We start from the raw sequence: 26,486 nt of genomic DNA on the forward strand, positions 1-26,486 counted from the left end.
CGGTATTTTGATGTGAAATCAGAGCTTACGTTAGTACGTTTGGGTTGGCTTCTCAAGCATCTTAATGGTTCTCGCATAACAATGTGCGTTTCCTGTAATGAAACCCAAATTCACAATGTATTGTCAATGCACAGGGAGAAGACAGCCAACCTTTCCCTGAGCTTCTTGTGTCCTGGGTAATATAACAGCCTCCCTGCTTTCAAAACTCCTAAGCAGGACATTGTGCATATGCAACATTCACGCAACATTCTGTCAAGAATCTTCCCAAGCAAGCAAAATCTGTGCAACAGACATCAGCCAGTGATTTTAACTTTGTCCCCGTGTCTTAGGAATCCTGCTTTTTGTCGCTTGTTGTAATTGCATCACGATTACTATACTGTTCACAAATTGTGTTCTTTGAATGAACCTTCTATGTTTTTAAAAAAATATAAAAATCTAGTTAATCTAGTTTTAACATATTGTTTTACAAAATATCAACAAATTCTCTGTCTTTCTTTGATGCATTTGACTTACCTGAATGACTCTTCCAACGTATTTCCAGGAGTGCAAACTGGTTTTGTTATTCAGATTCTTCACACCATTAATATTTCAGGCTGTGTTTCCATATGGCTTTTAGTTATATTGGTAGTCACCTCTTAGGTTGTGAAAATAAATTAGAGGTCAGTAGAAGATGCACTTCTGTTAACATATTAAGAAAATGTCTTTATGAACCTCAGAATATTGGGTATTGTTCTTTTGACACACACTATAAAATCGTTTAAAATAACGCCGATCCACACTGATTAATTGTGATATTGGTAGGATGTTGAATTGGATGTTGTTGCTCACTGGCATCATTTGTAAAACTAACCTTTTTTTCTCTCATTGCATTGTTTCATATTTTAAAGCTTCTCACTTGGGTATCTCCCTGTGTGCATTGATACCATTACAGTACTTACAGTTAATAAAAGTAAACGACTATCGTGGCTTATATCTCAGTTTTCTCATTTGTTTTCATATCCTGTCTTGCTTGCACAAATGTTCATATACAGTAACTTCACTATGTCAAGTCTATGGTTGGGTGTTCAGAACAGGTTTGCTGTGATATCTAGTGCTTCATGGAACAAGGCACACAGATATGAGAATATAAGTCTTATCAAACAAAGACTAATTGCTGTATGTATTTTTCATGTATTTTATATACTGTAACAAAAATGTTGATTTCCAGTTAAACTCTATCCATTTGGAGCGCTATCTCATGATAATAAAAGAAACAATTGTGGTGACCCATGCCTGTTATAACATAGGCAGAAGCATAAAACCAACATAAAGTGTGAACAAGGAGCCCGAGTCACAGGTTAACACTTCATCTGAAAAACAGTTCCTTGTTCAGTGTACCCTGACACTATGCTGAGGCATAGATTTGGAAAGTCTGGTCAAGATGGAAGACAACAGACTATTGGACTGCTAACACCTACATGTGAAGCAACCTGTTTACCCTTAGAGGGCTCCCAGGCAGGGACTGCATCGCTGCAGAGCAGGCCCAGTCCTGCTTATCTGCGGAGATCTAACAGGTCCAGTCTACAAGGAGGTGCAGCCGCTGACTGGTTTAGCTCAAGAATGCATTTAAAATGTAGTAACTCCACATTATACGAACTCACAATGTCAAATTACCTACAGTACACACATATTTCACAATCAAGGAGATACAGATTTATGTATTTTCTAGAGGTCATGTGAATTTTATTTATTATAGCATTTAAAAAATAACTCTGGATGGGGGTAACATCGATTTTATCCACTACCCTTATAACATGCTGTATTTCCATATTTAAGTTATCTTTAAATTGTGTGGTAAAAAACAGTAAGTTACAATAATACTACAAAGGAATAGCAGGTAACTGGGGACTAAACTGAAATTTGTGTTGCCTACTCTTCAGGCAAGCAAACTGTTACATCAGCAAAGGTTTATTCACATTGCAAGCTACAACAGGCTCTCTAGTGTGTTCATGTGCTTTACTGTACATTGTATCGATACCCAGCAAAGAGAAATCACATGAACGATTGTGGTCCAGTTATACAACTCTGGCTTTTTATAAAGTCACAGCACTTTAACAAAGTCTTTTACGTTTACTGCTCTTACTATGCAACAGTTGTGCACAACTTACAGATTTAACCGAAGAGTTTTCGGAAATGCAGAAATTCAGAAATACAGCAAAAAGCTTTTAAAAAATGGTGATATCCTTCTTTTCTCAGTATTGTAATGTGACCAAAGGACTGGACTCTATTATACTATATTCGGTAAAAGGATTTCCCAATACAGTGCTACTCAAGCTGTCACTTTTTTGGTACCGGTGAGACGTAATTGCTGTGCATTTCCAGTCTTCAGAGCAATTGTATCTATTTTCACCTTTAATGCCCCTTTCATGTAATGCTCTTTTATCAGTCTGTTTTTCTAAATGTATTCACTGTTGTTTTACAGTTTGAGGATTAGAGGTTTATCATCTGTCACAAACAGATCTGTACCCAGTGCTGTTTCAGAAAAGAATGACAGAAATCATACATGGTTTTTCACAGTCTTTCGGTAAGTTTGCCTGTATTCCCTTAGTAGCTTTTCTTTGCAGTGTTTGCTGTAGCAGAACCAATGACAGTGACCTTTCCAGCAGCTCATAAATTCCACTAATTCCCTCCATCTGGTTCTTTTGTATTCCTGCTGCATTGTAATTTGCAGGTCATAACCATATACTACATTTTTAAAAAGTAATAAAAAAGACTAAGTAAAAAATACTAAGTACTACATGAGTTGGAAAATTCATAACACTGTCAAGTCTGGAATACAAATAGGATGGAACTCAATTTACTTTATGGTTTTGGGATTGTATGCACTAGATCTTGAAATTGTTCTAATATATGGTAACATTATTTGAGAGAAAATATTTTTTTTGTTTACTTATTGTAAAACCATTGCTCCGTGTTTAAGAAAAACATTTTAACTGACATTAAAGGTATTTTTGGCAAAAAAGATTTAATGAATTTAGAGCATTTTATGGTTGTGTTCTTTTCCACCCTTTACCTTCCTCTTGTGTGTCACAAAATGCCACAAGGGGATTTCATTCGTTATTTACAGTATCTAGCTTATCCGATTGTTGAGGTATTGGCTGAATAACAAAACAAAAATGTTAGAAACAACCTAGCTCTGCTCTTTATACAAAGTAGGCAAAATGCTGGTTCACAGTATTTACCTCCCCTTTCTTACGTGTATGTTGTTTTAGGGTGTTTTCATTTTTTTTACTTAATTTATTCCCTTAATGAATATTATTAGAACAAGAGCACTTCTCATTTAAAAGACATTCATTCACAACAAGAATATAAGATTTGTACAGCATCCAAAAATGGCACTTATGGTGGTACAGTATCTACTTACAATAGTATACCCCTTAACATAGTAAAATAGTAAACAATCTTAAAAATTAAAGTTAAAAGTCCAGTTTCTCTAACATGACATGTCTGTATCATGATATAGCAGAATGAATTGCATCTTGACATGGGTTTCTATCCCTTAAGACTGTTAGTTTACTGTAACATTAAAAGAAAACGTCTGAGTAATATGGATCATCAGCTACTGTATGGTTGCCTTGTTCTACAGCCATGCCACACTATACACCCATTTTTATATAGATTTTTTTACTACCTACTACATACTACCTGCTAGTCAAAAATTGTTATTAAGACATTGATGATTCCTAATCAAAATGTATGTATAACTTTCCTGCAGTATTTTTCTTTGCTTAAAATGTTATTGACTCAGCTTCAGATGGTGGACACAGTTCGCAGTGCGGCTTTAGGGTGATGGGTGTCTTTAAAGTGTTTGTGTGGAAGTACTGTGTGATGGACAACATGCCATTCAAGCTATAGTCCTGCTACAGCCCTGCCTTGCTTCCTACAGTATATTTCCTATAGATTTCTTGAACTGGCTTCATCACTCTGCTCTCTTCCCCACGGAGAGCTGGTGTGTGGGGAGAGTACTGCCACACTACAGCTGTCGTTGCATCATCCAGGTGGGGCTGCACACTGGTGGTGGTGGAGAGGGGACTCCCAATTGCCTGTAAGGCGCTTTGAGTGGAGTGGCCAGAAGAGCACTATATAAGTGTAAGGAATTATTAATTATTATTACTTAACATACATGGACTCTGTGCTTACGTCACCAAACCCATATTTTTAGTGTCCTTTAAGCATTTGTACTGATCGGCAGAATGAACTCTGCACTGCAGGTAGACAAATGTGTTTACAAGTCGCCTTTGGTGTAATGTCAGCAGTACTGCAACAGTCTTAATTGAGTGGTTTCTGAAAGTGGCCTCCAGGTCTCTAGGGGCTGGTGACTGCATCCAATATCAAGTCCCTGGGACCAGACCTGTCAGAGTCTCCTGACCTTTATATTTGTAAAGTAAGAAAACCATGGGAGCTCCGTGGGAGTTCACAGAATACAGGACAGACTGATGCACATCGCTTTATAGGGCACGAGTTGCCTCCATTATTTCTCTGTGTAAATACTTTTATGGATTACATTATATTTTGATGTGCCCCTTTTTGCTTTCTTAATTCACATGACAACTGAAAGATATCTGAGGTCAATGTGCAGCTTTTACATGCAGAATGAAATAAACTGATTCCAAATGAATTGGTTGATGCCCTACCCTGGAATCTTTCAACAAGTATTTGCACATTTCACAAGAATCTTCTAATGTTTAGGAAAGCATTAAACTAATGGACTGAATGCTCTATTCTCATCCTGATATTGTCTTACTTGTCTCTGCATAATTATATCGCAGTCAGTGTATGTCTATATCTTTCTGTGACTCTGTCTGTGCTAATTTCCTGCTGAATAAGGTTATTTCTTACATGCCTATAATTTTCACATTGCACCACATAGCTTAAATTTTGCATACACATGGTCATGCCAACCAGATTCATAAAATTTGCATTAATTGTACCCTGCTTTCTTTTTTGTAAATGGTTGCACAGTTAAGCAGTGTGGTGCAGTGATTAGGGTTCTGAATTCATGACTTTGTGGTTTGGGTTCGAATCCCTGGTGAGTCATTGCTGTTATACCTTTGAGTAAGGTACTTCACTGAAACTCTAGTAGAACGCCCAGCTGTATAATTGAATGCAAATATACATCACTTTGGATAGAAGTGTCAGCCAAATAAATAAATAAAACTAAGGATGGCAGTTGGCCTCATGATATTTTGTGAATTAATGAAACCAACTTCTACCTACAAGTCCATGTAAACAATTGCATTACTTGGGATAGCAGCGAAGCTCATCTGTATCTGTTGAAGAGGCCTTGCATCACTTTGAAGTTTTTGTGAGTGCTGTGTTTATCATAGTGGCTTATACAGTATTTCTGATGACCCCTTCACTCATGGGTCTTGAACGTGTAGTCAGCAGATCGCTAACGTGGTATAAGAGGAGCACACAAGAGGACAGTGTTTCGCAGCAGGTTTGTGATCGAACAGTCAAGCACTTTACATGACTGAATGTGAAGAAAAGGGAATTAAATGATTTTGGGTAATGTCTAGTTAGTAGAGCATTTCTGCAAGATTGCCAGCACTGTCAGTCACATCTGAATCCTGTGGCTTCTCATTTGCAATTATCTGAAAAGGTTACTATAACATGACCATCCGCAATGGACTATAGAGGAAAGAAATTCTCACCGCATTCTTTGCATCCAAGATGGGATGTTATGCACAGCTGTATACCATGTGTTACTGTGTCTGGGAGCAGTTACTGAGAGTGCTGGCGGACAAGGAAGATGCTTAAGTTGAAGAGTTAAACTAATTTTGCAAGATATTTAGACAGGTTTGTTTTAACAGTTTCATTTTTGAAACCATTCTTGCCTGTTTTCAAAGACATTTATACGACGGTTCCAGAAGAGGTTTGAAAATGACCAGATTTCCTTCAGCTTGATGTCATTTGGGAGATGTGGTGCCTCTGGGCACTTGGCTCTGGGAATGCACCCTTAATTTCCATAACATATGTGGTATGGTTCATGAGTTATGTGCAACAGAATGCATGAAAACCTTTAGAGTCACCTTGTACCTAGGGCTGAGGTCTGCAGATGTTTAGGTGTCTTGTTGCATGCATACTGAGTCCTTAAAAATGTTGCTTGTGCTTGTTACAATCTTCCTGTTAAGGTGACAGCTACATAACTGTGCAAATGTCTTTGACATATTTTTGTCATTTCTGCTCAGTGTTTTTCCTTATTTGTGCAGAATAACTATTCTATGTCAAACCTTCTACTGAAATTTCAGCCATTTTGTTTGAACGGATAATCCCAGTAGATCTGCATTCCATAGTACAAATTGATTTATGGATGTGTAGAGAGCAAGACGTGATGTTATTGACAGATCACGTGACAGTGAGTCAATTAGATTTAATTGGTAGATGTGATGGATTAGCTACTAAACAACTTCATATTGGGTGCTCATGTATGGTTTACCCTGAGCTGTCGCAGGCATGATTTTGAGGATTGCGATCAATGTGAGTTAAAGATTGCTACAGTAGCTGACAAATTTGGTTTCTGTTCCCCCAAACTAAGGCAGAAACTGTGCTAATAATATACATTTACTGTAACTCCTGATTGTGTTCTGTTCATACATAACCATCTTTTAAGCTTACGTGTCCCTGTGTTACACATGACATTTTTTTAAAACAGAGGTGCCAGCGGATGATTTACAACTGCATAGAGAACTGGGTCACATTTTCATTCAAAAGATGGCAGACAGTTTAGACTTCAATCTAGGTGAGAACGTTCGAATAATGAACAGAAAACTGGCGATGGAAGCCTGCAGCAGGTGAGGAAAGTGGTGTTTAAATACAAATATTCTTGTTCCTTAAACAGCCTAACTAGAGTTGTCCAGTTCCTCCCATTAATTCATATGCTAATGAACTTCAAAGTCTTGACTGTTTGCCTAGTTTGTATTTTATACTGTAATCGATTCATTGTATCTCAAAACAAAATTGTATCTTTAAAAAAAAACACAAAATGAAATTTTGGGTCTAAATGAAACGTTGAAAATGAAAAAAAAAACTTTAGGAGTGGTGAGTTGCCTTCAATGGGAAATGACCTTGTAGAATGACAGAGCATGAAACTGGGTTTATAGCGTTACACGGAGATCCTAGAAGAACCAAGCTAGACATTTACGTACAGTATGTACTGGCATCAAAAGAAACCTCAACCTATGGACCCAGTCTATTTATGCATGTATGTTTTTAGAGAAATAAAGTGTATGGATTTTGTATTGATTAAATGTTTTGAAAGTTTTTCATTTGAATTAACTCATCATTCATGACTGACCTTGATACACTCAAGTGACTTTGACTGTTGAATAAGCATCTACCTCATTAGTGAGAATTGATTGGACACACTGCAGGAACCAAGACAGGACACAGAAAGGAACCCACTTATCAAATGAACACTGTACACCTTTCTGCCATCAGTATGTTGGTGGTTACTGTTGTGTATAGCAGGGGGGTCTTAGCGTTTCCGGTCACTATGGGAATTGATCACGTCCTGGGACCTCACTTGCTGCCCTTTCCTGCTATGCATTCCAGCAGGACGTCACATGTCCTCATGCTGATCATGTAGGAACAGTTTTCTTGTGAGAAGAGAGCACAAGGTGACGGTTACTCTGCGAATGTCACGCTCGCCAGCTGTGGGACCCACTCAGCAGTAGTAGGATGAGCCGGCATCCAGAACTCGGAGACCAGTAAACAGGCACTCGGTTTTCTGGGCTCTACTGTATATGACGATAGGCACAGAGTCTCACAAGACCACATCTACAAACTGGTGCAAAGCATGCATCACTCTTGTATAGCTTGCATTGCTTTGAACAGTGACCACACACACTACTAGCCTGTGGCTAAATCTTATTGACGACAAATGTTAGTCAGCACAATGAATTTATCAATGTCACTATCTAACAGTGTCCCTACTACAAAGGATTGTCAATTTCCGTATAACTTTGTGAACTTGTTGCACTTATACAGTATGTGACATTGCTGTTTCTTTTGATGTTCAGTTTGTAAACAGGAATTCTTGTTGTCTGTTGTAGTACTTCTATTGTTTTGGATTTCTTTGTTTGGCAAATCAGTCCCAGGATTTGTCTATTCTTGTTTTTATATGTTTTGCCGTTTTACACTGATGATCATCATAAATGAACTGATCACCCTTCTCATTTCCAAATCTGTGAGTGAATTTTTTCAGTGTTTTCTATACTGGATTGGTCTTCACATATTTTGGGTGTTTTTCTGGTGTTAAAATGCAATGCATACTGTATGACAAAATTAACCTCTTTCAAAGTGTTTTATGGGTTTAGGGACATTTTAATATCATTGAAATGTTGGGAGACTGCAAACATGATGAATATCTAATGAGATGTTTTGTTTTTATTGAAATATAATCTCACTATTCCATTTTAAGTAATTATAGATTTTTGTGTACAGTATATAGTCGGTTTATAGGACACTGAATAATACATGACTTGAGTTTTATATTTAATGTACACAGAGCTCAATATCTACATGCGGTGTTATGAAGCCTTTAGAAGTGTTTTGTGAGTGATATAACTCTTCTCTAAAGATTTATACACCGTCTCTAATTATATTACTGTGGTTTTGCGAGACATGTTTACATTATTGTAAGAAAGACATGCCGTGTAAAGTAAAACAAAGAAAATCTTGTTTCTTCCTGGAAGCTTGCAAAGTGGGTGGAGGCAGAATGTTTAATGCCATTGATTGGGAATGGTTGGCCAATACAAATTGTTGTCCATTTCCATGAGTATGGATTAACTGGATCCAAACAAATCCTCAATCACCGCATGTTTTTTTCTTTTTTTTCTTTTGGACATCTGTGTAACTCTTGCATTGAAAGATGTCAGCCGGATATTTACCAACCCAGCAAGGCTGGCCGGTTCACAAGGCGGTAACATACAGAAGTAAAATGCTTAAACGCCTGAAGTACAGTACGCAGCCAGCACGACCGTTTTATTCCACTGCAACCTCCGAGCGGTCCAAAAGAAGTGTGTTGCAGGGTGTCGTGGGGGGAAGACCCAAACAAAATAAAACCAACCAACAGTCAGAAACCATCAACGACAAATTCACACAAAAAAAACAAGTCTGGGAATTTTGAATTCACTTTTTTTTTTTTCCTGAAGCCCTGGGTGGACCTGAAACCTTTTCAGGCTGAATCTTCTGGTGGCCGGCTGACCCAGCAGAGCCAGTCCGAGCAGCCTAAAGTAGGAGAAAGACAGTGATTTTTTCCTGCGGATGCAGGAGGGGAAGGCAGAGAGAAACCAAGGAAGGAAAGGAGTGAATCCGCGGTCTGCCAGTAGAGGGGATCGGGATCCTTCTTTTGCTTAGAGGCAGGCAGGCAGCTGGAGAGAAGGCAGCTGATTCCTCTGCTCCTTCTGCTGGAAATACTGCAGCCTTCTGGACTGCGTCTGCCTCTCGAGGGAGAGGCTGCAGAAGTCCCTCCTACCGGCTGGGAAGGAGGTGGTCGGAATGAAATGCAAGACAAGCCCTAAGCACCATGTCACTGTGTGGAGGAGACAGCAGCAAATAGGCTGAGAAAGGCTGAAGGGAGGAGTAAAAAAAAAAAGAAAGAACAGATAGAAGGGAAGAAAAAGAAGAAGCCCAGGCTGCAGAGATTTCTTTTCACTACCTAGGATTTTTTTGGTCTACCATCTAATTCACTAACTAATTGGATTTTCTATTGCCATTTTGGTTTTATGTTTTACAGCACAACTACTGCAACTACTGTCTGTGCAACTCCTACAGTATATACTACTATTATTTTTTTTCTTTTTTCTTCTTTTTTTTTTCTCTCTTTCTTTCTCCCTCCCAAGTGTTTGCATCTGTCAGTGTGCATGTTTGGATATCGGCAGACATCGGGACAGCACGGTACTTCACAGCTGGGATCACAGTACAGCAGTACAGAGAGAGAGAGAGGTGCTGGAACTGAGGAATGAGCAAGGAAGCAGGCAAGCGCACCGGATTTTCAGAGAAGTGAGGATTACCCCCCACCCACCACCTTCTCCTGTCTCCTCCAGCGCTCGCACCTCCTGCCTTTTTCCTTCTCTGCTAGCCCTCTCGGATCAGAAGGCAGCAGTGCGGGCGAGAGCAGAGAAATTGAGCTGTGCTGGAACTAGTGAGCGAGAGAAGGCAAGGAAGTCCCAGACGCCTCATCAGTCATCCTACACTGTGAGGGATAGTGCTGTACAGAAGAAGAGGGGCCTGGGGCGCTAAACACTGTCAGCGAGTTCCCTGCGTCGGAGATAAAGATTCCAGCTACATGGGCAAACGTTTGGAACAGCAGCCAATGTACCCCCAGTACACCTACTATTACCCTCATTATCTCCAGACCAAGGTACAGTGCAGCTCATCATTCTTCTGCTGTGTGTGACCTGAACCGCTCGTATTCTAATAACGTACACATGCTGAAGCCAGTGATTTAGTTAGTGGAAATAAATTCTCTGCTTTCATTACCGGTTCACGTGGTTATTTGTACATTTTGTATTTGGATTTTCGGGGGGGGGAAAAACCGAACTAGGAAGGTTCCGTCTGTTTTAAGTGATTTTAAAGTTATTGTTTCTTTTCCATTTGCTTGTCACAGTGAGGACATGGTGAAAGTAAAAAACATTATTTGCCGTACACATACTGTACAGGACGGACAGACCCGTTAGGCAACAAAATTGCTGACATGAGCAAAGTGGGTTGTTTGTTTTATCTGGCGTGTGCGATGCATGGTTGTCTGAGAGAGGAAATGTGGGTTTTCCTGTTTAATTGAACTCCAGAAAGCCAAGGCTTTGAAAGAGTTGAGCATCTTCAGATATTTCAGATGGGTTTAGAATGAGTAAATCTGGCCCCTCTCTCCATGTCTTTGCACAGTCCAAGTGCTGCTCTGCGATTCCACAGTGGAAAGGCCCTGCCTCCTCAGCCAGACGTTCTGTATGCAGCTGCTAGCCTTTTCCGCTTGATTTATAGTTTAATACATTTACTTCACTGCTGCCCGGTTTCACTCTTAGAGTCACTGTACAGCTGAGGTCCTGGCAGATAGAATGGCCACTTTAGCTCCCCTTATGCTGCAACAGGCATTATACCCATCATTTTCTTTTTTTTTTGTTGTTCCCTTCAAGGTCGATTCAAATTGAATTTTACCTCTGTGAGCATTTAATACATTCCCAAGTGGCAGTTTGCAAACAGGTTCTCTCTTAATGTATAAATGTCCCTTACCGTGACCCATGTGGGGCTAAATCCCAAGCACAGGAAATGATAATGTCACAAAACTGTGTGAAAGTCAATGTATTAATTTAATTGAATTGGCTGTTGATCCGTGTGCAGTGTAAAGCTTTGATAAGATAGCTACTTGGGCATAATATAGAATTGTTTCTTTTAGTGCCAGCAGAACAATAGCATTGGCCACTAATGATTATTGATTGAGAGATTGTGAGGAAGGGGAAAAAAAGAGCTTCAGTGAGGCTGTGTATTGTATCAAATTGCAGCCATTTAGGCTTCCAAAGTCTTTGCAGTTACTAATCTGAAAACATGTCTAGGCTTTGGGAGGCTTTGTCGTAGATGTAGATGTCATCTTATTAATCTTAATCTTAAAATGCTTGGAAGGTAGTTTCGTCTCTCAGGGTGAAATCAATCACAAAGGAAAAACAGCAGGCACCGAAACTGTCATGCTACGACAATGTTAAACACCATTGTTTTGTCCTATTTTCTTTTGACCAAAAATAGAACAAATTGTTAAATTCTCTATCTGCATTACATACGGAAAAACAAAACATCTGGACTTTATTATAATGGAGGGATCTAAGCTGAGGAGTTAATGCTGCCCAGCCTCAGTGAAAGAAATGTACAAGAAAGTGCTTGCTTTTTGTGGCACAGCAAACTTGGATGATTTTTGCCGTAGTAACATTTTAACGCTGAATGAATCTGAAATGTAATAAATTGAAGTCAAAGCTGGATGAAACAACATTTGTTCTCTTATTGATTAATACAGTAGAGTCGGTGCAGTTTTTTGAGTGAAAAATATTGATTTCTACAAGTTCATGTTTTGTGCCTTTATTTTATGAGAGCTGTTCATCGGCTGACCCTGTAATAGTGTGCTCTCAGAAGGAAAATGTATTTCTAAAAGCAAGATGAATTAGTGAGAGCAAACTGAAGTGTGACAGTCAGATATCAGCTTTGTCTGCATGATGCAGCAAATAGTGTGAGTTATGTCAGGACAGAGCACAATGAAACACAATAATGAAACAGTTTTTAAGGATTAAGCTTGAATCTCAGAGTTTCCTCAACATGAATAATTAACAAGAGGCCACGCATTTAGGCTCAGGTTTATGCTGTAGTTGAATCATGGGAATTTCAGTAATGAAATCTAGCTACAGTATGTACAGTACATGGGTATATGAAGATGAAGATGTGCATTTCCATATGGTATAGTCATCAATCACTAGCAAAAAAAGCCAGACTCTGCACAAAAAGACAGAAAGGAAACTGAACTTGCAGAAACTCATTTTTATTCATTTCAGAGAGTTGTTATAAATAAAGTGCAACATGTGAAAAGGACAATAGCTTTCCTGTGTTTTTTGGAACCTGTACCATAAAACAACTATTTGAGGTTACATATGGTGTAGTAAACATGCATTGTTTCACACCATATTATGTCTGGCTTCTGCGTTTTTGTCTCACCTGATGAATGTGGTACGTTGTTGAGTTTATCAGCACTGTTTTTATAGCATGAGATAATGTTCTCTAAGCCTTTTTTCCATATTTGAATCAATATACAGTATTGTAGTAATATATTGCTCAGTTATATATTGCTCAGTTGGACATTTAATATTTTGGATTCACATGCTTCCAAAAAAGGTACCATAGTTACCAGACCCAAAAAGCTTATATTAAGAAAATAAAAAATTAGGGGCAATATGTTCTAAATTACATATTATGTACAGGGCTCTCATATTCTACACATACCTGTATGCAGACGTATTTTACACGTATGTGGTTGTTTCAGAGTTCCAAATTGTCCAAGGTATAATATTGAAGGTAGATTATATATTATTATTAATGAATCTATTCACCTTTATTGAATACCTTGTACCTTATCTGCTAAAGCCAAGTGTCCAGTTAATCCTAACATTTATTTTACAAAAAGGAAAGAAACAGTGAGATCCTGTACACTTAAGGGGTTGACTATTTTTCCAGTAATAAGAGTCAAGGCTTTTTCAAGAATCCTTAATTAAATGCTTGAAGTTCAAGTAGATATTCTGGTCAGTTGCATCGATGGTCTATACTCCATTAAAGGGAAAGAAACGAAGATACATCTTTAAACCATCTATTATAATTGTGTTCTTAGTCTTATATAAGATGTCTATTATCGGGATTAGTCATTTATACAGTATAAAGAGTTTATATAAACTGTTGTCTTAGATCAATTTCTAGGTTTAATTGACTCAAATAGTGTTTTATCACTCAGTCTGCTGTAATAGATAAACAGAAATATAAAAATTCAAAATGTTTTCAATAAAGTCATTCATTTCAGAATGTTTATGGTACAAATACATTAATCTCCTAATAAGTTACAATTATGTTTGATCATTAGCATTATCAATACTGTTATTATATCTGCATCATGATACCTCAAGTATCTCTGCTTAGCTAAGCATGTTTAATATATATTAGATTTGAAATGAATTTTTCTTTGGATTTTACTGAGCAATTCTATTATAATTAGTCATTTTATAATGCAGTCTTAACACACACTTAATTATGGAATTTTAAGTGGAAATACAGTTTATTCATCAGAATTGAGAAAATTTACAAAACCCGTTCTGATTCAGATTGAGACAAATTACAAAACCTGTTCCTATTCATTCAAACCAAGATGTAGTTCCATTGGAAAACTAATTCATTGGACATTTGGTTAAATTAATTGACTGTTATTTGATATTACCAAATACCAAGCCTAATGCCAAAATAAACAGCATATCAAACAATGTAAATCATGATCTGTGAAAGGTAAGGCTTATAAAGTAAACACAATAATTGTATTAATATCCACTGAGAAGTGAGATGAAATTGGTCTGTTGTCTACTGTAGATATTTATTTTAGTTTTGAAATCAAACGTGGAATTTTTTTAAATGTCATTTTATTTCGGCACATTTTGGCACTTTTCTGTTTTATGAACCGGATTTTATTTAGTTTTCCAAAAACGTAAAAAGAACAAAAAAATAATCAACGCTAAATGCCTTAAATTCCATTTTCTTCCCCACCTACATTCAATAGCACCCCATTCCAACCAGATCTGACTCTGCCACCCCAAAATCACGGATTAGAATCCTCATTTAACAAACGTGCTGGGTAAGAGCAAAGGATACCCTTATTTAACACTTGTTTAGCCCCTTTCGAAAGCTTGATTACAGAACAGCTTCAGGACCAAGGTGAACACTAGTTGACAATGAGTCATGAAGTGGAAGAAGAAAACCCCTTTATTCCAGTGAACGCCATTATAGAGCAATTTATAGGATTAAACCAACCGGAGACAGGGATCACAAAAACAAAGGAGCAGAAAAATCATTTTGATATTTGGCAGAGTAAGTCCCGCAGAGATCTTTTACGCTGCAGTTGGGGGAATTAACCGTGTGGTTGCATCCCCTCCCACAGCCATATTAATTTGAAATGCTATTTTGCACTCTCAAATCTGAAATCTGTTTGGCCCATGCTGAAAAGCATCGTTGAAGATCAAACTCATTGATGTAGTATGAAAAGTTAATTGTCACCAGCTTAACTAAATCGTAATGACATGAAGCTAAATGCTGTAATGGTTTTATGAGAAAAGCAATGACCCATCATGTTCATATCTCCCTTGGAATACTGTGATTTCATTGATTTTTGGATTATTCTCAATATAAATTGATCTGCAACAAATATTGTGGTCCAGCATAGAAACTCTGATAACTTGATTCTTTTTTTGTTACTATAAAATTATATTAGGACAGATCAAGATCACCTGAATTATGGATTCAACAAATGTGTTTTTAGTTAAGAGCCATTGATCTGCTGCTACTACTGTATGTACTTTATATACATGTGTGGGTCCACATCCGAAACGTTGTGTTTCCTTTCTAATCAGCATGGAATAAACCCGTTACCTGTTCCTTTGCAGCCTACGCATGCTGACGCAGCTTCCTACTGTACTTGAACTATGTCTTTATATTACATATGTATATGTAGAAATGTCCATATTGCTGTTCCAGTCTATAAAGATGTGAAATCCTGATTGCACAGAATATGACTGGGGTCACATGTGAGCTAGATTCGGTATCTTATCCTGGTCTTCCATTGATTTTAGTCCTTGTAACAGAGTCACCATTTAGTATGGCACAGATACGCACCTTTGGAAGTGGATGGAATACCTGGGTCAATGTCCACATAAGCCATATTTCCTGTGCATTCCTAGGAATGGTATCCCACAGTACATTAGGGTGATTTAGACACTGAATTTAGACATGTGTTTAGATGTGTTATTTATACATAGTTTAGTAGTTTAAGAAGCATACAGTACTGAATTTGGAACAAGTAATGGTTAATTCCACACTGAAAAGTAAAAAGAACACAACATTTTGGCTGTTATATATATGGCACGATTGTCCATCTGTTTCAGTTGTATTACAATTTAGCTTCAGTTTGTAAAGAAAAAAAAGGTTTTTTAATGCAGGAGATTCCTACAGCTTGTCTTTGTGATGTTTACATTATAAGAGCACAAGGGTACTTACTGTACGTATGAAAGGAAGCCAGTTGGTCCATTTAGCTAATTTGGTAGTTAGGAATTAAGTGATCGAAGCACCTCATCCAACAGTTGAATGAAAGACTTTGGTATATGTGCTTCACCAACATGGCTGTATACAGTTCTTACTCAATTGTGTTACAGTATATTCAATTGCACATAGAGCGCTAGGGCCTTTGCATATACAGTTTATATGTAACACTCAGTACGGACTCTAATGTCTAGTATATCATCGTCAAATATACAGTAACAACAGATGCAAATCGTTTGAGATCTAAAGTTACAGGCCTGTTGTAAACAAGTGATTTATTTTCACTACGGTGCTGTAATGAAGGTTCTAATCAAGGATTATGAAGTGAATCAGTAAATTGCATCGCAATGCAGTGTTTAAATTAGGCGTGGTAACGGGGACACTTAACTCTGTAACCTACCCAGCTACAGTATGTTTCTCGGCTCTCCCGGTCTCCGAAACTCACCAGCTATTGAGGCAGCCTCCCTGCAGTGTGCTTCGTTCCCAATCAGGCCCTCTAGCTTGCTCTCTGCATTCCACGCCGTAGCCATCTGGAGGCACAGAAGGCTCTGAAGGAAGGGATCTGAGCGAGCTGGCAATCGGGCTGGGCTGCGTCACCGCGTGCGTGTCGGCGCCCGGTCGACGCCCGGTGTGAAGGAAGGGTCAGGTGGAAGAAGAGCTTCGTCAGACTCACCCTGGCTTCAGACACCCCTGCCGGCCGCCTGCGTGCTGGACTGAGACTTTGAGGGAGAGCTCTATTTGTGTGATCTGCTAGAAGTAAAAAAGCATGGCGGCCCCAGCCCCCCCTCCCAGCTGCCTCAAAACTGACTTTATCATCGCTTTTCTGCTCGTTCTGTAATATGGGATAATTTAGCCCCCTTGAGCCCGATGTGCTCAGGAAGGACTCCCTTTGTCTCTGAAAAGAATTCTATTTCTGAAGTGAATAATGGATTTTTTTTTTGTCTATTTCGTGAATGATCATCGGGAATGTTATGAGTGACTAGAATCGTTTATTCGTAAAGCTAAGGCAAAAACTAAAAAAAAAACAAAACAAAAAAGGCAAAAAATAACAAGTCACGTGAAGATTAAACTCCACAGTTTAAAAAAATGAATACAGCCTATATACAGTATCTCACAGGCTACTTAAATTCCACTAGAGAAATGTAAATGTAGAAAAGGGGCATGTAAACTTGTAAAACCTACAAAAAAGAAATGGGACAGTCACATATGAATGTACTTTTAATGTAGCCCATGTTTGTACGTAGGTTTATTTGTACTGTAGGTTTATTGACGCACACGTATAGACTACACTATTAGAAATTAGTACTTAACGCCCTGGTGAAGTTATTACTTTTAAATATTTTATGATGTTCTAAAACCGAAATGATGGATTTTAACACAGAAAAAGCTGTGCCATTAGTTGCTTTTATATCCCATGAATTACTTTCTTAAGTCTGTGGTTTATTTCTAATGATAGTCAAGAGCATAAATAACCCTTTGCTGTTTGGAAGGCTTAAAATATTAATATTTCTGTGTTTGATTTTTTGAACTATTCCTTTTGTTGTATTATGGGTACATAACTAATAAGTTAGTATAGTGACCCCTTAACTTCAAATTGCTGTCTGTGCTTCCTACTATGACGTGATAAAGCAAAGTAATGTTGCAAGGTAACAGAGCATAAGCTTTAACTAGGGCAAAGATGGAGGCATTCTAATAGAACATAGAATTAAATCAGATTGTACAGTACTGCATTGATATGACTGGCTGCCTCCATATGTACTTTATAATACGTATGGAGGTATTTTATGCATTACAGTGCATAAAACACACTGTCATTTGCATTTTATTGTCGCTTCTTACCTTTTCTTCTTTGTGAAACACATTTTTGTAGAGCCTCCTTAAGAGTAGTTTACTGATCGTACTGTTGTGCTAGATGTTGATTGAAGAGAAATGTCTTTTTTAGGGGGGTTAATTGCCTAGACAATTAAGTCCAGCTTTTAAGGTCTTTAAGGGACTGGCTGTTTGTTTTAAAGTGGCTATATTGCTCACTCTAGGGTTTTTAGATTATGTGGGGTATTTGGGAAACACCATGCTATTACCATAAATAGGCAGGGATAAGAATGAACCATTAAATAGCTAATTTCAAAACAATGCCAGAAACATAAAATCAGTTTTTGAGCTTACAGTGCTGAAATCTTTCCTTAATCCTTTACTTGAGGAAATAATTTGCCTTTGAAGAAGACACTGTCAGAGAATAACTGGAAATCAGGGATGTTCTGGTAATATAAATGATTGAAACCCTTACAATACATTTGTAAGGGATTTGCATTTTCTCTCTCCCTTACAGCCATACCACAAGCTTTAGAACATAAAACATGATATTGTGCCGGCTAATACTGAATATTACGCCAAACCTCCTATGATTCCTTTGTTTCTGTTCATAGAAACAGTTTTGCTCTAGAAATTAGAAAAAACATTCACCGACACTCATTCTTCCAAGCAGTAGTAAGATTGTGTGCTATTGCTATTGTGTGCTCTTAAAGGAAGTTAATTAGTATGCACTAGAATGTGAATTATAGTTAGAGGTATCCGATTCAGCGAAGCATAAAATAAATAAACATCTTTACCAATTTAGCTGAGTCGTTTAAATTTTCAAGATTTAGCCCTGGTTATGCTTACTGTACGTAAACACCTCTTTGTTCTGGTCTAACAATATTAATTTGCGTGCCAATCCTGATTTTATCAGAATAATTTACTTGGCGGTCTCTCTGTGAGTAGCCTGAATTTTTCCAGTCCTGTGATTACAGATATAATAGTTAATGCAGGGTTCAGTCTTAAGAAAGCACAATGGCTTGTTTAGTAAGACACACATTTTAATTATTTTTTATACAATCTGAAGTATTGTAATGTGGAATTTCTGTTATATACTGTAGGCCATGTGCTCTCTTATAAGGTTTTGCTAAACAAGAAAGACTGCATAATGCCAGCTGCAAGAAATTACCTTTTGTAATTACAAAACTAGAAAACACCTTCATTAGTCACAAGATGTAAGTACTTAAAACGATAAGAAACTCTGCACTAAAATGAGCCTTGAATAATTTGAATGTGCAAAGATGCATACTCAAAAACTTAGATGTCTTTTGTCATTGCTGATTACTGCAAAGCTGGTATGATGCAAATATTTTATTTTTTAAGGTTTACCGCATGTTTTCAGGTGTAAAGCTGTATATAGAGATATTATATTAAAATAGGAATATTAATTCGCTCTTAATGTTTAAAGTCCACCCAAGAATATGAAGTCAAAGTTAGAAGTCAGCAGCTGTTTTGCCCTCATTAGCGTTCATCATAGTAACACAGCTAACATTTCCTTGAGAAAGGCATGTACAGAACAGTATATGTGTGTCTTACAAGGAACACAACTTGCAGGGTTATGGTTTGTTTGGTAAACACGACTTTAACCTCCAAGCACAGTGACACAGTGCCAGCTAATTTATATTTATTCCTGTCATTAATAAAGACCACTTGTTGACCTAAAAGGTGTTTCTAGATCGAGATAGAAATTTAATTACGATTGATCTATTTTGGGAAAGAGAGGCTTAGACAGCAATCCTCCCTTGTAAAATCCTAAAACAGCACATGGTCTACACAAGTTAAGAATCAGTTCTCTGCCTAGGAAAAACACGGGATCACTGAAGCAGATTTTCTTGATCTGATGTTCCATACAAGAGAGTACAGGCCTGTCGAGTAAACATGAGAGAATTTGGGTGACCTCCTTCTTACATGCTCCCAGCATTCCATGTGAAAAATACAGGCTTCGTCTGAACCCCTAATTTTATGGGGGACGACGCTCTAATTTTTTTTTTTAATTTTTAAGACTCATTTACATACTGTAAGAGATAGACACAGGGGTTGTAGTCCTGAAGATCACACCGAGATTTGGGGACGAATGTCCTGAAGCAGAAAAAGCATATGAAAGTACAGTACCATCTCCTAAAAAGTTTGATATCTTTTACACTACCAAGCACCATGTTCTGTGCTTCGCTGACTTCATACACAAATTATTTTACGGCCTTTTTTTCTCATCCACCAGACAGCCCTTGCTTCTTTTTGCCTCTCACACTCATGCCCCCACGTTCTGCCACTGTCGCTGTAGCAGCTCTGTCTACATACAGAATGCACGAGCCGGAATCTGTTTGAGTTTGAGTGTGTATCATTTTGTGAGAATAGGGAAGGCATTTCCTGCACTGGTGACTCCACCCATCTTCCTGGATGCAACAGTGGAAACAGAGGAACAGAGGGGAGGCGTTCGGAAGTAGAAGGAGACTCCATGAAAAAGAAGAAAGCTGTCTCCCTTTTCAGCCCCGCCGTCTGCTGGTTGATTTCTTATATAATCTTCGTAATGTCTTTCAAAAAGACGTGGTGACGGGCTTCATTAATTTCTATCATAATGTGTTGTGTTTGAGCAATTAATAGGAGCCACTATTAAAGATGTGTAGGCAGCACGTATGTCCATGGATAATGTGTACTTTTTCTTGTTAATTTTGCTTTGTGAGCAAAGACACAAACCACAATGAGAGGAAAAACAGTTAAATTCATAGCTCTTTATGTGAAGGGTAAAAGCAGCGTGATTATTTTAGTGTGGTTAACTAATAACTTACGAACAACAAATAATAACATACAGAGCATATTCCAAGCCACAGGACTTTTCTCCACAATAAGAGTTAATTCTACTTCATTGCAATTGTCATTTATTGAGGTCGTGTTTATTCTGGGTATTAACATTGCAGTTCTGTTTTTCTCTGTCAGCTTGCTGTTCCTGTAGAACATGTCTGCTCCAGAAATGGCTTGCCCCTTTCAAATCAGTGCCTTTTTATTTCGAAAGCTTATATTTTTGCCACTAAGCTTTATTGTTGTCTTTTTACAGTATGTGTCATCTTTCAGAATAAAAGAAAACATTTTGTCAGGGTATGTTAGAGATAGCACCATCTGCAAAAAAGTTTTATACGATGGCCTTTTTCTGGGTTTCTTTATTGCGGTGTCCTTCTGATGCAGAATCCCTGTGCCGTTCTCTTGTACATCAAAATAATTTAAGAAAATCAGGTGAAAAATGTAAATATAACCCCGAGCTCAGTGTTTCCAGAACGTATCTTTCAAAGGAATGTGAAACAAGCAATCTGACACTAATCAGACACTGTGTGCAAACAAAGACACATTTTAACCCCATGAAAATCTTAATGAAATTTCAGTTGTTTTTATAATACTTTTCGTCCTTTTATAAAGACTATTCTCACTTGAAGTCCCTGCATTTATTATTCATTACTATATCGCAGCCAGTGTCCCAGAATAATAACTGTCCATAAAGTAATTCCTTTATGTTTTGGATTTTCAACAAAAAAAAAACAACTAATTTATGAGGGCCTAACTTGTGTTGTTCTACAAAAATATTTTTGTGAGAACCGGGTTTTAATTAACACGTAGAAAGTAGAAAGAAAAGGAGGTTGACTGTGTAGCACAATGCGGATTACAGAAAAACTATAGCCTATTCAAAATAGAAACTGTGTTCTCAGCAATATTGTACTGGCAAAGTCTCTCTTGGCAAGGGGCATGTTCGGGGGGATTCCTGGCTTCTTATTAGCAGCCCTAATGGTAAAAAAGAGGAATATTAATAAGATATACAATGACTGGAGTTTGTGATAAAAGTGTGAGAGAAGGACATACCCTAGCTCTTGCCCACCAGCTCTCGAGTGTATAAATATGGGTTTTTAGAACACTTGTTTCTAGCATTTGTCCCAATAATACCCTCTCATCCATCCCTAATTCCAGCGGGACTTGGCACTCCTTTGGTTTGTACGATAAGACATATAAATGCTCCTCTTTATTGCAGTACTGTTACTGGGGCTTGTCTGTATTGAACGAATAATCTGATATTGAAGTAAATACAAAGAATTCTTATAAAGGAGAGTTTTGCCCTTGTAAAAGGGACATGGATTTGCTCTTGTATGCAATACCCTTTTAAGAATGTGTGCAGATTTTAGGTTTAATGTTTACTATTGTGTCATTATTTGTGCACTAATAATCATATTAATGTGGCATTAATGTTGTTAGAAAGATCTCAGTGTGTTCTTTAGTTCTTTAATATTTAACTGGTGCAGTTAAAACTAACATAAAAATAATATTAACTAATATACCTTTATTATTAACACTTTGTTTAAAAAGCACTTTGTAGAAACATGTGTACAGTATAAGCAAGTTTTAGAGACACAGCTGCCTAATGGATTTGAGTAATGAGTTCTATTATCGTGCCTGTCTCCCACCAGAAAATTAAGAAAATACTGAATTGAATTCTATTAGATTCTTTAGTAGATACCCAAATAAAGTGTTCAGCTTTATTTTAATAAAATAAAAATATGTCACAATTTTGGAGAATAGTTGCATCTGCATGTGTATGTCATCAACATAATAGTGAAAATAAACTCTATTATGATGAATACTGTGACCGAAAGTCAACATACTGTACTGTACAATATATACAGTAGTATATGTATACCATCACAGAGCTCTATGGAAAGTACTGACTAACAAGGCCATCATCAGATTTACAACAATTACTGTTTTACAAATATGGTCCTATTAGCCAAATAGGAGCCAAACCAGCAAAGTCAAGTATCAATGATTCCTAAATAATTTTCCAAGATCTTCAGTAGGATGTTGTGATTGACTGTATCAAAAGATGTATCTGAGTCCAGAAGGGAAGGAATATTACATTACCTACTGTAGAGATAGAAATCAGCAGCAGGTCATTAGCCATCCTAGCAATGACTGTCTCTGCACTGTGTCTTTGACTAAACCCTGTCTGAAAAGGTTAAAACAGATCATTAGATTGTAAGATCATATTCCAATTAAGCTGCAACCCTCCAATCCAAAATGTCTGCAGGAAGGAGCAAATTGGAAATGGGGTGGTGTATACTTACAGTAGGTCCAGACCAGGTTCCTTTTTAAAAACGTAAGTGCAATAGAAGCAGACGTTTATCCTCCCGGTTAAAGACAACATTTCCAGACCTCACTGATGCAGCAGAGGTGCGGGAATAGGGTCCAATGCTCAGGCAGTACTGTAGGTCTCATTTTGGTCTTAGTTACCAACAGAGTCATTGAAAGTAGTATCCACAGCAATAAAAAGAGAGAAGCTCAAACCTGGCAAAGCAAGAGTTGGTGCTGTTGACTTGATGTGAGGTTAGCAGCTGCTTATTAATGTTGTGTGTGTTGTGAAACAGTTCTCAGTAGAGCATGTAGAATAAGTAGAAACAATTTATATTCATTAGTATGAGTATTTTACCGATGGTGGGAAAGGGGACTATGAGAGTGAGATTTTTTATTCATGAAATATAATAAATGTTTATACAGTATATATATATACACACACAATTAAAAAATGCTAACTATTTAGTCACATCATGACTTTTATCAGAGGTATTAAACAAATCCTTAAGCATGATTTATATAAGCCTGATCAGCTATGCAATAAAACACACATGAAGCACCCGATTACAGTAATTTATCAAATTCACCTACAAGTGGACCAAAACCAGAGGCATAATTAAATCTATGTAGATATAAATCATTAATTTAAACTTAGTAATTAAGACAGGGGTTCTGCACTAATATCAAAATGTAAGCATTATATAAAAGAATATGTCTATTTATGTAATATATGTCATTAAGATGCAAAATTCTGATAGTACTGTACTGTATATTGCCAGCAGTTCTGTAGTGTATATGATAGTAGCACATAAGCAGAATACACTAAAAGAAAACAAAGCAATGCAAAGCAATTGTTAAAACCTATAGTTTGCAGAGTTTTGAGATTTAAAAAAAATCCACCTTGGTTCACATTGTACTAATTCCTGCTTTAAGCTGCCACCAGTATGTGACTGAAATGGTTTATCAATAGGCCGGAAATTTGGGACTGAGACAGGGTGTTGAGTTACTAGTGCCTTGCTTCCCGAGATTTTAAATCATTTCCAAGAATAGTGCTTTTGTGTTCATTAATGCATGTCCAATTCTGCTGATTGGTGTTGCCGACATGTTGTAAATTATGGGCATAAGTGAACCTTTGCAAACATGAAGAGACCATTCACCCCATCCCAGCTAGTTTGCTTTTTAGTGGCTGAGTGACCTCAAGGATGTCATCCAGCTGTTTTTTTTTAAAGAAGCAATAGTATCAGCTTCGATAACCCCACAATCCTTTGTGTAAAGAAAGGGCTGTTCCCAGTTTTAAATGCACTTCCTCTCAGTTTCCATTCACTGTATGTTCTCGGGCTCAAGTTTCAGCGTTCGTTCTGACAAAGTCCACTGGGTCTACTGTGTCAGTGGCTTTGAGGATTTTGAATACTGCATCTGGTCCTTCGTAGTCTTCTCTGTTCAAGACAGACTAGATTTACTGTAGTTCTTTTACCCTGCCAGCACATGACATTCTTTGAAGCCAGGAATGTACCTGGTCTTTCTTCTCTGCTCTGATTCCAGGATAGCAATATTTATTTTCTAATGTGGTGAAATGACAGGACATGAAAAAAGCCAAACACTATATTATCCAAACCACAAGAAACAAAGGATTTGATGCAGTACTGTTTCTTAATCTCAAAACTAGCAAACGTATCCGTTTTCTTGGTATTTTTGGAAAAACACACCAAAAACAAAAAAACTGATGCCCAGACTATTGTAGTTGATGTTCTTTTGTTTTACTAAATACATGCCAGAATGTACCAATAAATCTCTATGACTCATTCAACTAGAGTACAAGAGTAGAGGGAGCTTATTAAAAATCTTTTTATCTGGCATGTCTGTATATTAATGTTTGTTAACGTTGTTTTATATCTTTAAACTACGCTGCTTATACCATATATAGTGAGGCAGACATAAGAAGGCTTGTTTTTCTTAACCTCATTCGGCCAAGTTCCAGGATACGCTCTGTAAAAGTTTCTTAGCTTCCAAGTCCAAATCATCGACCTTGGAGAAAATGCTTTGAACTCCAGGGAACTGCAGAGATCACATCTATATTTTGATAGTGATTGATATTTGCTGGACCTCAGCACCTGTGCTGTGTAAACGTCTGCTGGACCTGATGACGAGAGCACAGTGGTTGTCAGAAATACCCAGTTCAGCTTGTAGCTGAAGCTTGTAGCTAGGAAACATTCACACAATGGTTATATACGGTACTGTAATAGTACATTGTGAATAAAACCTGAGAACAAAACTGCTGAAAAAATGTGGGAGAAAATAAAATATCTAATATAGTATCAGTAGTTGACCACCCAAGAGAATTCACATTTTATTCACACCTATGAAATACCATACTGTACCAGAAACAACAGCAATGTAAGATAGTATTCTGATTGCAACATACTTATGATTTTAAAGTCATGTTAGTGTTCATGTCACTTGTTTTAATTTCCTGGTCTTTTGTCACAATGTATTTTTTTACATAGACTTTGACTGCATAAACTGATACAACCAATGCTATACGTTTATTTTCAGAAGGGGCGGGGGGGGAATCAAACTTTTTATTTAAAAACCAAAAAATGAGGTGTGTTGTTATGCCACCTTTGATGTTCTTTCTAAAATTAATGTGCTGATTGAATTGTAGCATGTTAATCAATCAGGCCTATAAGTATGTATGCGAACATATTTGAATTTCTAAATGTGCTTTCTGACCACATTTCAATTTTATGAGTAATACACCGATCTCTTCTTTTCTCTACATTCGATCCTCCTGAATTAGGAAGATGCCTGCCAAATGGACAAAGCAAAAATTGGTACTGTTCGACAGTATGAGTGATGAAAAGTTTGACCCGAAAAAATGTTAAAAACAAAAGACTACTGAAACCCGATTTGTAAGAACTTTACCAAGAAAAGCCAATTAATACATGGATATACAATTAATACTGTGTCAGAAGGGGCGCTGGAAAACCATGCACTGATACAGAGAAAGCAAGTGAAAATGAAAATGAAATGCGAATGGTATGGAAAACATTATCAATACGATATCAAGCACTGCTCATTTGTGGAATCCGTGCTCGTCTGTGCTAGTGTCAAATAAAGAGTGATGAATATAAAATACACGTCCTACAGCGAACAGTTCTGAGCGAAGCTGCAGACGTTAGAGCACACTGGAAATGTCACTTTGAGCTGGCGCAGGGCTTCAGGACGCAGAGTTGCAGCCTCAGTTCTGTCATTATCAGGTCATTTCACCTCTTCAGACATGCAGGGGGTTCGCTCTCAGTCTCCCTGCTCCAGTGTGTTGGTGGTCTGGAAGTGGCGGGAATGCATTCCGGAGATTAAGCAAGAGGGAAGCGATAACTCAGGGTGGCAGGAGGAATAGTTCCACAGCGGATTGTTAAAGTGGAATTTCCAGTCTGTCCAGGCCAAGCCACTCTGGAGGAAGTGCCTAATTTGATCAGTTCATACTGTCTTTTGGCATCTAAGGATGGGGCTAATGAAATAATAGCCATAGAGAGTTCACAGTTCATGGTAACCACATTTCACATGCATGCTGTCTTGAATTGCGAAACAGTGCTGTAAAGAATTATGAAAGGGACCTGATCCTCCACCACCATGGAAAACGATAGTCTGTGCAGTGAGTGTGCCAGACG

General features: G+C 37.7%; 1 protein-coding gene across 11 annotated transcripts in view; it reads left to right on the plus strand.

The window, feature by feature from the left end:
• Positions 1-26,486, plus strand: part of rbms3 (RNA binding motif, single stranded interacting protein) — a 354,207-nt gene that overhangs the window by 118,979 nt on the left and 208,742 nt on the right. For 2 of the 11 annotated variants that reach the window (XM_069195220.1, XM_069195222.1), the window contains exon 1: positions 9,446-10,405. The exons of 6 other annotated variants lie outside the window; for them this stretch is intronic. In XM_069195220.1, coding sequence (XP_069051321.1) covers positions 10,331-10,405 — 75 coding nt within the window. In that variant the 5' untranslated portion in view covers positions 9,446-10,330. Of the gene's footprint in view, positions 1-9,443; positions 10,406-26,486 lie in introns of those variants that run through there. 3 more of the 11 variants (XM_069195221.1, XM_006635545.3, XM_015356981.2) reach the window with 3 other exon arrangements.

The sequence above is a fragment of the Lepisosteus oculatus genome, chromosome 10 (genome assembly GCF_040954835.1).
Source record: "Lepisosteus oculatus isolate fLepOcu1 chromosome 10, fLepOcu1.hap2, whole genome shotgun sequence".
NCBI lineage: Eukaryota > Metazoa > Chordata > Actinopteri > Semionotiformes > Lepisosteidae > Lepisosteus > Lepisosteus oculatus.